This window comes from Abrus precatorius, unplaced genomic scaffold (genome assembly GCF_003935025.1).
Source record: "Abrus precatorius isolate BTA unplaced genomic scaffold, Abrus_2018 Scaffold11, whole genome shotgun sequence".
NCBI classification, from domain to species: Eukaryota; Viridiplantae; Streptophyta; class Magnoliopsida; order Fabales; family Fabaceae; genus Abrus; species Abrus precatorius.
Window position 1 is genome coordinate 24,713,830 of NW_020874303.1, and position 15,528 is coordinate 24,729,357.

Consider the following 15,528-nt stretch of genomic DNA (forward strand, 5'->3'; position numbering starts at 1 on the left):
ATATTACTTATATAAAATTATATAAGATTAATATAAAAATATATTTAATAATAAAGTAAACCAAAAAAATTATTTTGATTTATATTTTTAATAAAAAAATTTATTTACTATTTTATATCGTTTAATTAGGCTAATACAATTTAATTATTACATAGTTAATATGAGATTGAATTTTTTAAAATATTATTTATATATGACACATAAAATATTTTTTACACAAATATTTTTGTTAATAAAATCATATTGATATTTAAATCATAAAGTGAATGATAAATAATAAAAATATTATAAATATTTTATAAATTTTACGATCACCTGCTGTTACTGTAAATTTATTTTTTATTAATAATATTAAAATTATATTTTTCTATACAACATATATGTTACAATCACAACTATAATCTATTGAATTTAAACAATATTATTCTTACTATTTATTCACGTTCAAAAAAGTTTTTGAAAAGATATAAATATAAAAAATGATTGTTAATTTTTATTTGTTAATTTTTTTAAGATAAAAAAGTATAATTTTTTTAATATACACGTATATTTCTTTATTATAAAATTTCACTATAACTATTTATCTTTTATTCAAATTTTTTCTTTTAAAATTTATATACATTATAAATATTTAATTCATTAAAATAATTTTTTAAAACTTTATATTTTTGATAAAATACTTTTGTATAGTATATGAGTTAAAAATATTAGTATTAATATATATATATATATATATATATTATTTTAATTAAATCTATTATTTTTCTTACAATTTCAAATTCAAAAATTAAAAAAAATATTTTATATATCCACTTTCTGTTATTAGTATTAAACTTCTCTACTCTAATTCTATTCCCATTCTCAGTGTCTGTCTCATTGAAACTTAACAATTATGAAACGTTATTCATTAAATTTATAATCTTTAAATATTTGTTTTTTTATCTATGTTTGTACTTTATTCGATAACTACATATTAAATTTTTGTATTATTATATTATTCATGTGAAGTTATATAAATATATTTTTTTTATAAATATTTTTTTCTTAAATAAACACAAATAATGGGTACACGAGTACTTAAAGAATACAGATACGAGAATTAATATTCATATCCACGTAAATATAAAATTAAATATGAGTATTTTTTTAAAATACATATATAAAAATGAATACTATATTACACTATCTATACCCTACCTATTCTCATTAACAGTAAAGGAATTTATATGAGAGAACGGTGGACGGTTGGAAGCTTCCCCATAGAAGACTAGAAGTTCCTCCCTATAGAAGACTGTTGAATAGTCAAATGTTTAATTGCCGTCATATTCACAACTGATAGTTTCAGGACGATGATAATTTGGCATGAAAATTTCTTACAAATTTATAACTTTAATAATATATATATATATATATATATATATATAAATGTAGATACTTAAAAGATTATATTTCTTCTTCTTCTGTGCAGTGATTTTTGTTCTTGAAAAGTCACAAAATTAAATAACACTGAAGCCGAAATGGACCCGTTACTACGTTATTAACTATCAAAAGTATGAACATATGTTGACTTGTTGAGGTTGGTTTAGATAATTAAGAATTGGAGAGATGAGTTGACACTTGACACGACCAGGCCGCGTGACCGCACATGTTCCATCGTCGTTCCCACTAAACACGGTTTCAGAATTCAGATTATCATTTACACTTACAAGACCGCCATGTCATTAATTTATTGTTTTACTCGTTTCATTAACCTTTATTCCAGTATCCCTTGGCTTACCCAAAAACCCTTTTTTCTCTATGGTTTAGACTCTATTTATTTCCACAATCTGCAGAAAAAGTAAAAATAAACTACAGCAAAATTAACGAATGTGAACCCCCTTTAATTAAGTAGTTTACTGGAGTTTACAAATTAGTTGAAACGAAAATTTTTATTTTAATAACTTTTTGAAAATATTTTTTTTTTATTTCAACAGAACCCTGTTCGACACGATTCACAAACAAATACTAAGATTACGTGTGACACAAATAGTGTTAATGATAGCAGAATTTTCTTAAATGCTATTTAGTGTGAATAATCCAATCTACAATAATTGTTTAGGAAATATTGAATGGGTATAAAAGAAAGCAAAACCAATATTTTGTATAACTGCATGTGAAATACTAGCTTTGTTTTCTATTAAACTCGTTGAGTTTTTTTATTTTTAATGTATCCGTTGTATACAAGTACATTGTTTTGTAAATCAAAAAGTTAATGTAGTGATATAAAATTTTATTGTATTTGCATGTTTGTGATTGATTTATTTAGTAATAAGTCACGTATTAGAAATTTACCATGTGTGATTTAGGCTAACAGTAATTATAAATTGGGAGAAAAATAATCTTAAACTGTTTAAACTTACAAATATTACGTAACCTCTGACTTTAAAAAATATCATTTTGTTATACCTAACAAAAAAAAATCTTATAAGTGACACTAGCAATACGCCCCGTTTATATTTTTGGTGGGAGGAGGAAATAATGAGATATAAATGATAAAAAAAATTTTCATTTTAAAATATGATAATAATAAATTATAATTAAACTATACATAAATAATTAAAATTAAAAGTTAAACAGTAATAAATAATAACCACTTTTTTAAAAAAATTATATAAATAATAAAAAATCACATGAATCTTTATTTTCTGTTTATTGGGCAATGATTAAGTAATGTTTCAGTTCTTTTAGATTAAATTGAAGCACCATGCGTAAGCAATATTGTTTTAAGAACAATAAACACTAAATAATATTTGCTTGTGCTTAACAACAACGAGAGCGTGGATAAAGCAATTGGTTCTATCCATGAAATTATAGAAGCGATCGAAATGATTAAAAAAATAATAACAAAATAGAACTTTGTCGGTTTACGGTTAGGTAATTGGCACGATAACTAATCAAATCATTTATCAACGCTCTGTTTGGAGTGTGTTTATTTTATTTTGTGTACTGGATAAGCCAATCAATCATGTACATATATTCTTTAATCATTTATTTCACCGTTAAAAATAGTTATCTTGCCGGAACTAAGAGATTAAACATGCAGAAGTCTATTATAAGCGATACTCATATTTAAGAAAACGAGTATTTTCTATTGCGGATTAAATCAAACGTTTTCTTTAAAATAAAATAATTATAAAAAATATAAAACAATACTAAGTTATATTTAAAAACGAAATAAACATTTATGTTTATTTTTAATCATTGACCTTAAGATAGAAACTAATAGATTAAATCTTCACTTTAGTTCTTGATAGAGTTTAAGTTTAACATTTTAGTCTTGAAACATTTAAAATATCATATCTGTCCCTAACTTCTTTCTCTGTCATTTATTGTAGTATCTGACGTCTGACTCCGTTAAGAAACTGTGACAAAATATTGAGTTGTCATGTTAAGTGCTATATCAGAATTTCGTTTAGTAGAAACGACGTCATTTTTGAAAGTCAGCGTGACACTTTTAATTGTAAAACAATGTCGTTCTGATTTAATGACTCATTTGCCAAACATATCAGCATATATGTTATGCGCCTCTAGGCTTCTTTGTCCTTTAATTGTTATATACTAGAAGACACCTTCTCAAGAACACTTGCATAAGCCAACTTTGAAGTAGCACTAGCACTAGACCAAGCAGATTGCTCTGACTCAATAACACTTACCATTTTTTTCCTCATTGACTATACATTTAGATAATTACCACTATAACTGGAACTTTCCTACTCCTTACTATCTCATGAACTCTGAATATTCATCGCCATGCGATCTGCCACAGTGACCCTGGCCAAGAAAAAATTCTCAGTCCCAATAGAAATCTAAGACACTAGAACCACTTGCCTACCCAATGAACTCCCTCCCAATCCATACTCAAGCTTCACCTCAACACGAGAAGGTGAAGCACAAATGCTTTCATCAATAATTGTTCTCGTAAGGCAGAAATACCATCAAAAGACTTCCTTTCATCCTCATCAAAATTCCTGCCAATGGAGGCATGTGTGACAGAAAAGGGATTTTGTAATCATAATTCCTAGTTGTCGGTGATATATGCGGCCAAGACCAATGATCCAACTAGTTCATCAGGGTTCTCTATGTTGAAGGTCGATGATAATCAGAACGATTTGAAGTCTTCACAGTCTTGCAGAACACTAAAAAATGAGAAAAGTAGAACGTTACTAAGGGCTGATACATATATCTATCAATGAAAAAACCTCATCAAATAAATAGAAAACAAAAATAATGCACGATTAAAAGCCACTGATTTAATTTTTCTATTTTATTCGTTCCCAAAATATTGAACACTTAAGATTTTTCGTCTCAAAATAAAAAGTTGACTCAATGAATTAAGAATTTTTTTTTCCACTGAATTATCCATCTGTTGACCCTTCTTTCACTACAACAAACTTCAATCTTTAAATATTTCACCTCTAAATATAACTATAAACAAAAATTTAAGCGAAATTCTGCGTGTACTTAGTGTGTGATTTTTTTTTTACACAAATGAGAAAATATATTATTAAGTTTGGACAAAAAAATATCAAACATAACAACACCATTCTATAATTAAAAATATCACGTGAACTTTTAAAAATATTATCATTTTTATCAAATAAAATTTTGACGTAATACTTAACATAACAACTAAGATTTTTATTAAAGTTTTCTTAACAAAGTCTAATATTAGAAACTATAATAAATGATAAAAAAAAAATTAAAAATTAATATAATATTTTAAATATTTTAGAGATTAAAATGTTAGAATTAAAAAACTTTAAAGAATAAAGTGAGGATCTAGATTAACTAACATTGGCTTTGATAAGCAAAATTCAATGAATGATGATCCATATGCTGAAGGTATCAAACGAAAATAAAAATGAGTCATCCCACGTATATTGCTCCGATTTGAGTGGTGGATGCAGATGTGACACAAATGCTGCACGCGTCATAAATTATTTCTCAGAAATTGACCTTCGGATTCATACCATCTTTTGAGTTTTGATCTAATTTAATGGCTGAAAATAGAAGAGTTTGGTGCACGTCATCCACTTCAAGGCTACCCTGGAGCATACTTTGCACGGCCTCTCCGTTTGGTTCACGTCATTTCACTAGTGGATTTCACCCATTTAAAGCGAGAAAAAATATATAAAAGTGTAAATAATAGTTTTATTTACTGTCAATTTGAATTAAAATATTTTATAAAAATAATTAATTTAGATTTAACGATAGATAGAATTTTATTCTTTTACTACATTTTTTTTACTTCAGAGGAACTCAATCTTTCAGTAGACTAGTTTAGTGCCACAAATGATGGACGACTGTCTGGTTATTAAGTAGATAAAATATTAATAATCTTAATTTACATTTTAAATTTTATAATTGTTATTCTCATTTAATATATATATATATATATGTAACATCACATTTAATTTTGATTTGATTTGGTAATTTATTTTATTATTATCCATTGTATAACTTATTATTCATTAAAAAGTTCAAATAACTCGGTATAGATATCGCTAAAATACATTCATACCGTTTTATCGTACGAGGCAGATATCATTCTTAATATAATACTCACTTTGGTAAATTATACTTCAAAATATTTTTTATATAAATATTTCATTTAAACAAGACGTATAAATTTACGTACATTGTCTAAATATTAATGTATTTCATTTACAATTTATGTGTAAATATTTAATACTAAAAGGATATATTAATTTATATTATTTTATAATTTAAATGCTAATACGTTTCTGTTTAAACTGTTCATCCACGTGGCTTAAGAAAAGGCTTTCATCTTTCGTAATATCGATATTTAGATGTCAATGTTTATATATATATATAAACCTTTTTTATAACACTTTTTTCATGTAAACTTCCATCATACGAAATGTTCTAGAATACGTTCTGGCCATTTTAACGAGACAGAGATAATTTGGAGTGGAATATTCACTTTCGTGAATTAAACATCAATATCAATACTAATTCTTACATAAAAAGAAAATAATCCAAGACATACTAACTTATATAGATTATTTAAAATTTACAAAATTTGCGCAAATGTTTAAAACTATAAAGAGATATTAATTTATATTATTTTACAAAATTTATATAATTTTATAATATAAATACTAATACTTTCTATTTAAACTGTTTATCCTGAGCTGAAAAAGGTTTTCATCTGTCGTAATACCAATATTTTTATATGAATAAATATTTAAATAAACTTTCATTCATGTGGAATATTTTTAAATTAGATAATAAAAATAAATTTAAAAATCAAATTAAATTACTTTACTAAAATAAAAGCATATCAACTTAATTATATATAAAAGGGAATACTTCAAACTTAAATTTAGCTTTTGATATAACAAGAAACACTCTCAAAATATAATTATATTATTATTTAATAATTTTCATTAATTTTTACAAATTATCGTCTTGTCATGCACATATAGATAAATAGATATAGATATTAAGATTTAAAATTACTATATATACCTCAATTTAAATGGTTGTATACGTAATACATACAGTTTAATTTAATCTGACAATAGTGTTTTGCAAAATAAAAGACAAATTTATCAATATATTTAAATAAATAAATTTTATTTTAAAATCAAGTTCCTACAATCAAAATATAGAATAATGTCCTTTTTTCCAAACCAAATAAGAATTACATGTGCATAATTAAGAAGGGGAGAGCAAAAATAAGTAATTTTATTATATTTAATTGCATTTTTAGCCTCTTAATTTATAAAATACGTAGTTTTAATTTCTATAAAATTTTAGGTAATTAAAACCCTTTTTTTAAAACCAAACAAATTTACACCCTCCATCATTTTTTATTCTATTTAGCATAATCAAATTTGTATTTTCCATCTAAATATTAAATCCTATAATAAAATTGAGATATAAAATAATTTTAAAAGTATATAAATAAAAAAAATACAAAATCTTTGATAAAATTTAAAAAATTTTGAAGAGTGTGAAATTAACGTTAAATATGAGGTTTTTAGTTTTATCGTTTAATAAGAACTAATATTTTAGTTGACGATTTTGGTTCAACAGAAATTGTAAAACAATTTAGTTAATTTCATTGGTAAAAATTTTGAGAAAATTTGAGTAACTTTGTATTATAAAATGGTCAATATATTTTAAAATAGAAATATTCAATTGATTAAAAATATTTGGAGATCGAAATTATGTATGATGTAAATCAATAATATCAAAATTGTAACTAAAATGTTATTTATGAATAAAAATGGGTTAATTGAGTGAAATAGTAAGAAAAGGTATAAGTTATATACCATGTTATTCCCTAAAATTTTAGGTATTTGTTGATTTAATTCTTATAATAATGAAAAAAGAAAGTCTTTCAAAATATTAAAATTGGTAATTTTAATCTATGTAATTATGAAATTGGCTATTATTGAATTTGTCATGGATTATATAAATTTTGCTCCATAAAGAGAAAGTGGTGTCGTGCAAAGACATTATTTATTTAAAAGGGAGTATTCATAATAATGATTTTGTCATTAAACAAAAAAATATGAATGTATTTATTTATTTTAAAAAAAATTATAATTAACCAATCATTTTAATTAAGCACATAAATTAATTATAATTCTTTTTAACACAGTTATGTAAATCAATTATAAGATTTATTCTTTAAATATTTAACACGGTTATATTTATTATGACTTTAAATCACAAGTTAAGTCAGAATAATTTTTTATTAGTTAATAAACATATTTGTTTAATAATAATAACAGTAATCAATATATCTATTAATTTTTAATTTAAAATTTAAATATAAATGATCATTGGGGAAAAGAATAAAGTATAAGGCATCATTTAAAATCATGCACTCTCGTTTAATAAATTGTCTCGTATGTGCTTATTCAAATGCTATTATCACTACAACTTGCAAGATTGAAGCTAAAAGAGCTTTGAAATGTTAAAGCGTAACAACTTCAGGGCATTTTATGTATATTTTGATAATAAAACATGATGCATATTTTTTCTAGTTTTTTCAAATAAATGTAATTTATTTATTGTTTAAAAAAAATTTAAATGTTAAAAATATTGGGTAATGCTTCGAATATTAAAAGCCCCTAAATATGTATTTATTTTGAGATGTAAACAGGGGATGTCACTTTTCTTCTTCTGCGTGCGTCTGTACAGTGCAGCAATATACTGTGGGCATGGATTTTATCAAGTGAAGATTTACATGCAGTACTTCAACTAACTAACCGTTCATTTTTTCAATAAATTAAATATTTAATGGTCATGATTTTAGCCGTGAATGATTCACGGATGGGATCTCATCCCATACAAAATTCATCTTAAAGAGTCACTTATTAATTGAAAATACTTATATTTTCATCATTTATTCTTTTTATCAAATCATTATTTATTTTACTTTTTAAATAATCACATGACAAATCTGGATATTTTCCTTTATGTCATGCACCATAAATATAAATTCTTTTTTTTAATTATCAAATATACACTGTCAAATTATTATAAGCTTTTTGTGTATTCATTAAAGGTATTTAAATTTACAACTACAACTAGACCTATATATAGAAAAGTAGAGTAAATTAATTTTTGAAAAATGCTTAAAATATAATATTTTTTTATTTTTAACTGTATAATTTTATCCTCCAAAAGATAAATGAGTGCCATATTTTAATGGTTTAAATAAATTTTTAATTCTTAAAAAATGATAATTTTTTTATTTGGTTTCTCATTTTCTAAAATAAATCTTTCATTTATTTATTCTTATATGATTTCTTTAGTAATTATTTTTTTTCATCATCTGTTTATAACATTAGACCACTAACTCAATATAAAGAGTAATTTAGAATATATTTAAGAAGAGATTTTTCAAAGGAAAGAGAGGAGAATATATTTTTAAATTTTAAATTTTATATTATTTATGATGATAAATATATTATTAATATATTAATTTATATTTTTAATTTTTTAAAATATTAATTTTAAATATAAGTTTTACTCTTTCTTTTTCCCTTTTCCAAAACTTTCATTCTCAAACAACTCCTTAATATTTAGACTACTATTATTTTTTATTATTAAAACTTAATTTTAGAAATATGAATAATTATTATTAATAAAATGTTTATTAATAATATAAATATATTAAAAAATATTCCTAATAATCTTCTTATAGCACTAATGTAGTATTAAGTAACACTCAGCCCTTTCTTTTTTCTTTTTTTCTGTCGAAATCGCAAAACTTCAACTTATATATTAATGTAGTAAGTATAGCAGTAAGTGATGATGAAATTTAAACCACCTCTGTGACTAGTATAAATAAATACATACGATATATGGGTTTATTTCTCCTCAAAAAGGAATATATACATAGCATTTGTTAATATGAACAAAAAATCCAAGATCAGATTAGGCACCTGAGAAGTTGGCTTCCAGTGGGCAAAACCGTGGCGTGTGGCGCCACGTTGGGCAAGTTTTTTTTATTTTTTTTCTTTAAATGATATTAATTTATTATCCGTACCAGTGGTGGAAGCTTGATGGAAGCAACTGCTGAAGTTTCCCTTACTTTGTTACTCTATAAAAAATAAAATCACATTCTCTTTCTTCCTTCCATTTCATTCACATTCCAAGGTTTTCACAGCTTCCACTTTGCTACACTATACCCTTCAACTACCAACTCTTTCCCTTCTCCAGTTTTCTTCTGTAAGTATTCACATACCTCTCTCTCTCTCTCTCCCTTCTCTCTCTATGCCACTCTCATGGGGGGCATGCAATTGGCTTCTGGGTTCATCTGGGTGTTGAAATCTTCAATAAAAAGTGTTTCTTTTTTCTATATTGTCAAAGGAAGCCTTGTTTTTTCCTCGATCCTCTGTTTTGGGATTTCTTCATGTTTTACAATACGTGTTGGTGCCTTTGCCTGATATGTTCAATCGTGGTTTGTTTGAGGGCACATCATCTGAACAAGGTTTCTGTATCGTTTAAGGAGGTTTTCAGAGGTTTATGTTGAAAGGGTTGAAACCTTGTATTCACTTTTCTGACCCTTTCTTATTCAAATTCATGGAATTTTAAACCCTTAATTTTTTCTCTTTCTTTTTTTACCTTGAATGTTTATGCTATTGTTTTTTTTTTTTTTTTTGTGCCCAATATGGTAGATTTTGGCAACCGTTCCTCTCTCCCCCCCCCCCCCTCTCTCTCTCTCACGATGTTAAAATTTCTCAACTCATTAAGTTTGATTGTTACTTATATTGTTTCAGTTGAGTGCACTTTGGTCTATGTTTTTTAGTACAGGTTCCACGGTTCGTTAGAGATTCAATCTCTTTTATGGGGGAGAAATTTAATCGCCGTTGGAATCTCTAAAATATCCCACAAGATTGATTTAGTCAATGATTCATACGTTAGAATTTGTTTTTCCTCCCTCTCTATACAAGTTCAGAGAAACATCACTGAGATTGTTCATGTTCTTCTGCGTAGAGTCTTGGTTCTCAATTGGAAGAACCCCTTCTCTCCCCCTCATAAATTTCTCCCTTAAGGAACATTAGTTTTAATTTAATTATCAGTTATTTTTTTGGGGTAGACAATTATTATTTATTTTAAACCCTCTTTGGACTAATTTTAAGTATCCAAAAATGGTAAACTTTACATTGAAGATGTAAAAGTATAATATGTGCCTTTTCTTTAATAAAATTTTATTATTTTTAGGTGTTTAAACTCAGTATTAAGGGATGATATTAATATTTTTCTTTTAATTTTGGTTGTTAATATATGAACATTGCATTGGGTTGGCTACTCCTTCTATTGTTAGATTCCTCCTCGAAAATAGTTTTCTGATTTAGTTAAGGCGTTAGGTGAGTAAAATGAGTCCTGGATGTCAAATAAAGATGGAATAGGGCTGGCTGAATAGCATATTTAAATTCTCAACTGTCTTCTTTTTGTTGTTTATTTTTGTGCTATTAATGACAAGAAGACTAAGTGGTTGCAGTTGCAGATCCTCATGTACTTAAGCCTGTATTTGGAATCTTTGTTTTCTTTACAAAGGAGATTAAAACTGTGGGGTTATTTATAACTGTTCTGAAGAAATTAAACATCTTTGTTAGGTGGTACTCTTCTTCAGAGCAAGATTAATTATTTGACAAGAGTGAATCACATGATGTTTGTGTTATCACAACTGGAAAATTGAATAGGTCAGCTGATTTTCACCTACCAAAACTGGTTGTGCTCTCTTAGGGCAAGTTTGGAAGAGCTTATGAAAATAATTTATGACTCTCATAAGTTTTTTTTAACTTATTTCAATAAACTTCTTAGTATAGTTTATCAAATAAGTTGATTTTAACTTATTTCAATAAGTTTCATTGTTAAATTTATAGCACATGGCACCATACGAAAAGAACTTATTGAATAAGCACTTAATTGAGTTATATATCCAAACTCACCCTGGGAAAATTGCTAGAGGGGTTGTAATTTCCTTCAAAAGGATTAGTGAGAGATAGAGAATTAAAGATGCCAAAATTCATATTGATTTTATAGCGTTCTATGGAATTTTATAATAAAACATGAATATGTTGTTCTGAATGTAATTTTGTCTTTTTATAACTTAAGTTCTGATAATGTTTTTCTCTTATTAATTTCAATAATTTGTATTCTGATGTTAAAACCTTTTAGCTTTTACAATATCGACAAAAATTCATTTATCGAGCATTGTCTATTAGCAAGCGCTCACTTTTCTTAATGTATGTTTTTGCCTTTCAGATTCAGGCACTCTTCAGAGAACTCATTGTAAGACAAAAGAGAAATGGCCTTAGATCAGTATCTTGAGGAGGCTGTGCCCCAAATAAATTCCTTCAAAGATAAATCGTCTCTGGAAATGTGGCAATGTTCCAGTGATGATGCTGCAGATTCTGATAGAAATGCTAGCGGCTTTGATTGCAACATATGCCTCGAGTGTGTGCAAGATCCAGTGGTCACTCTTTGTGGCCATCTCTACTGCTGGCCCTGCATTTACAAATGGCTCAATTCCCATAGCATCTCGTCTGAAAATGAAGAGAAGCAGAACCAACAATGTCCAGTATGCAAATCAGAAATATCTCAGTCATCCCTTGTTCCACTATATGGCCGCGGCCAAACCTCGGTATCTTCTGAGGGCAAGGGTCACCAAGTTGGGATCGTCGTACCGCGAAGACCATCTGGTCCTTCATGGGTGGCTAACTCAGCAAGGTCACTTGATTCTGCTACCATTTCCCAACCTACTTCTCAACTTTATCATCACCATTATCGCCATCAACCTCAACAATTCAACTCAGTTCCAGGCAGTTACACTTCATCCATGTTCAACACAGGAGGTTCACTGACAAACGCATTTGATACAACATATGGAGTCTTTGGTGAGATGATATATGCAAGAGTCTTTGGAAACCAGATGACTAACATATACACATACCCAAATTCATATGATCTTTCAGGGAGCAGTAATCCAAGGATCAGGAGGCATTTAATGCAAGTTGATAGGTCACTCAGTAGAATCTGTTTCTTCCTTCTGTGTTGCATAGTTTTGTGTCTTCTCTTATTTTGATTTCTACGCCATAATTTTTGTTCAACGCATCAGTGTATAGAATACAAGCAGGATGCAGGCTATGCCAGTTGGATCATATCTTTTAGAGCTGTCCAGTGATGAGATATTTGTAATTAGTAATGTTACCTGTCTCATATTTGAGAGAAGTTACATGAAATAGACGTTTTAATAAGTTTGCATTTATTATCAACTTGTTATATTTAATTTTGGCTATCGTATATATAGTCTAGAAGTTCTGTATGGTAGAAGATGAAGAAAGGTATATAATTTAATTTAGTACTTGGATGGCTTTGCTTATGAGTAAAGGCAGATTCGAGTGTGTTCAGTGTCGAAAGAGTCAAATGTCCCATTACTTTGTCCAAAAAATAATTTTCTATAAAAGAAATGGAAAAATATTTTCAATGAGATATGAAATGAATTTTGTGGTAATTTTATTTCCTAACTGCATATTGTAGTGTTAATTACTATTCATTTTTTGAGAAAAACTTATTGAAATGATTTTTTTGGTCTAAACTAAAAACATTCTTCACTTAGTATGATTGTATTTATTCAATCAAAGTCGAGATCACATGGAAAGGAAATGATTTTTTTATCAATTAATCTATATATTTAATGATTCTCAAAATGATATTTAAATAGTTTTATTAAATATTCATTTAATAAGTTATTATTATTAAATGAGAAGTTTTTTATAAACTTAATTATAAATTTTTAAAATAAATTAAAAGAAGGGTTTGATTTTGACCAATTAAAAATTATCTTAGACATGTTTTTTTTAATCTTTTTTTAATTATATGGTAATCTATGATTGAATAATAGTATAAAATGCATTGCAATTAAATTTAAAAAAGAATTTATAAGAAATTCATAAGATGAAATAAGGTTTTTCAAACACCTTTATCTTGTTTCTTTTGGCTACACAACCCTCTACCTTGTTTCGTTGCAAATGAAAATCAGGTTTCCGGTCTTTAACGCTAAGTTGGTTGCAAATGAAAGTCACGTTTCCATACTTTTAAACCGAGTTGTGCAACAGTATCTTTGTGTGTTTGGTAAATTTTCTTGATTGTCAAAATCAATTTAGTAGTATGTAAAACTGGTTTTAAGATTTTTTTTTCATTTTTAATGAGTATAATTGATTGCATATATTTACACTTTAAAAATAATTTTATTTCATTAGTCAAACGAAAATATTTTTTATAAATTCATTTAAAATATATTTTCTCAATACAAATTATGTTTTTATCATAAATTTTCTTAAAATTAGTTCTATTAAAATTCAAGACAATTGAACCTCAAAAAACTTTAACCAATTAGAATAACAATGCATTTTAAAATAATTTTTTATTTAATAAACAAAACATGAAAGAAAGAAAAAGGTATATAGAAGACACCAAATGAGTTGAATCATCAACACTTGAACAGCAAGAAAAATTGAATGAAGCTGAGAATAGGAAGTTCCCAAACCCAAACGCAAAGACATTGCCTTCCCAATCTTAGTCCTTAAAAACATGATGAATGTTGGGCATAAGAACAAAATAGGAAAACATCAAAAAAGTTGTTTTTTACTACTTTTATTAAATGAAAGTGATTTATTGGCCTAACTATTGATCGAAGTGATTGAAGAATAACTTCTAAGTAACAGAAAGAGTCAAAGAGCAGTCACATTCATCCTTAGCTTAAACGATGAAATTGGAGAGCACAATAGACAGAGAATTTTTCACGTAAACTCTATTCTAGAAAGCTTTAGAACTCAGTGGGAGACATAGCTTTTGTTGAACTGTTTTTGCACTTATGTTTAAAGGCACAGGGTACAATTTATAAAACAAATTTTTGTTTAAAATTATGAGTTTAATCTATTAATAATATATTTTTTAATAAATTTACAACTTATTATTATTATATATCTTGAATAATATGTTAAAAATTATTTATTAAAAAAGGGTAATTACATTAATGCAATATGTTTTTCAAACTTTAGTTTCTAAGCTGTATATCACAAGTTTGATTGTGGATGATAGATGACGATTACCTGCCATCACCATCATATGGGAAGCCACATGTATAAGGTATGTGCACATACATCTTTTTCTGTTCTTTTCTTTTCCTTCTTATAAACCCTTATGAAACATCAACATGATTCAATAATAATTAAAGGGCGATTTGTGGCCATCTTCAAATTGAAGCTTTCTTATACTAATTTACTGTCTGACGCAGCATCAACTAATCATTTTCGTTAGCAAACAAATCACCTGTCTCAATGTCTTTATTGAGATTAATATTTTAATTGAGAGGATAAGAACGAGGTTAAAAACGGGATTACATATTTCAATTTCTATATACTGTTTAGTTTGTAATTAATTAATTTTCCTTTTGAAATGGTTTCGTGTTCATTGAACTATTGTTGTCCAATATAATATTATATTTCTTTATTAAAGGCGACAATTTTATAGAAATAATTGACTCTTGAACCATATAAAGAAAATAACAATAAACCATTCCCCATCATTAATTTGACTTTAAGTTATGCACGTCATAGAAACATTTTTCTTATCAACTCACGTGCACTTAATTGATTATTGATACTTAATATTTCTTAATTATTGTGTCATTGGCTGTTGTTGAAATAGCATTATACTGATTAACAAGTTTTCCCTATATCCTATATGGTTGAACTACTTTTGCTCAAATTGAGGGTTCAGAATTTAAAAAACTTGGTACCCTACACTATATTTAAGTGGTTTAAAACATTTCCATCTCATCTTTTTGTGCTAGTTTCTAGATCTGTGTTCTCTTATGCATATATAATAAAGCAAGATATGCATAAACTGAAACTTATAACCGACAGGAATATTAATCAGCGAAATTAATTGACAAAACATATTATACTTATATTTTAATGCAACGACTGTACT

General features: G+C 26.5%; 1 protein-coding gene across 6 annotated transcripts; it reads left to right on the forward strand.

The window, feature by feature from the left end:
• Positions 1–9,432: 9,432 nt before the first annotated feature.
• LOC113854433 (E3 ubiquitin-protein ligase RMA1H1-like) lies at positions 9,433–13,020 on the forward strand. Of its 6 annotated transcripts, none has more exons than XM_027485404.1 (2): positions 9,433–10,015; positions 11,797–12,816. In XM_027485404.1, the coding sequence occupies exon 2, from the start codon at positions 11,840–11,842 to the stop codon at positions 12,614–12,616; it is 777 nt and encodes a 258-aa protein (XP_027341205.1). In that variant the 5' UTR covers positions 9,433–10,015; positions 11,797–11,839; the 3' UTR covers positions 12,617–12,816. The 6 variants fall into 6 exon arrangements, with proteins under 6 accessions (XP_027341205.1, XP_027341201.1, XP_027341206.1 ...); XM_027485400.1 differs by having other exon boundaries at positions 9,434–9,753; positions 11,797–13,020; XM_027485405.1 differs by having other exon boundaries at positions 9,447–9,519; positions 11,797–12,853.
• Positions 13,021–15,528: the final 2,508 nt, after the last annotated feature.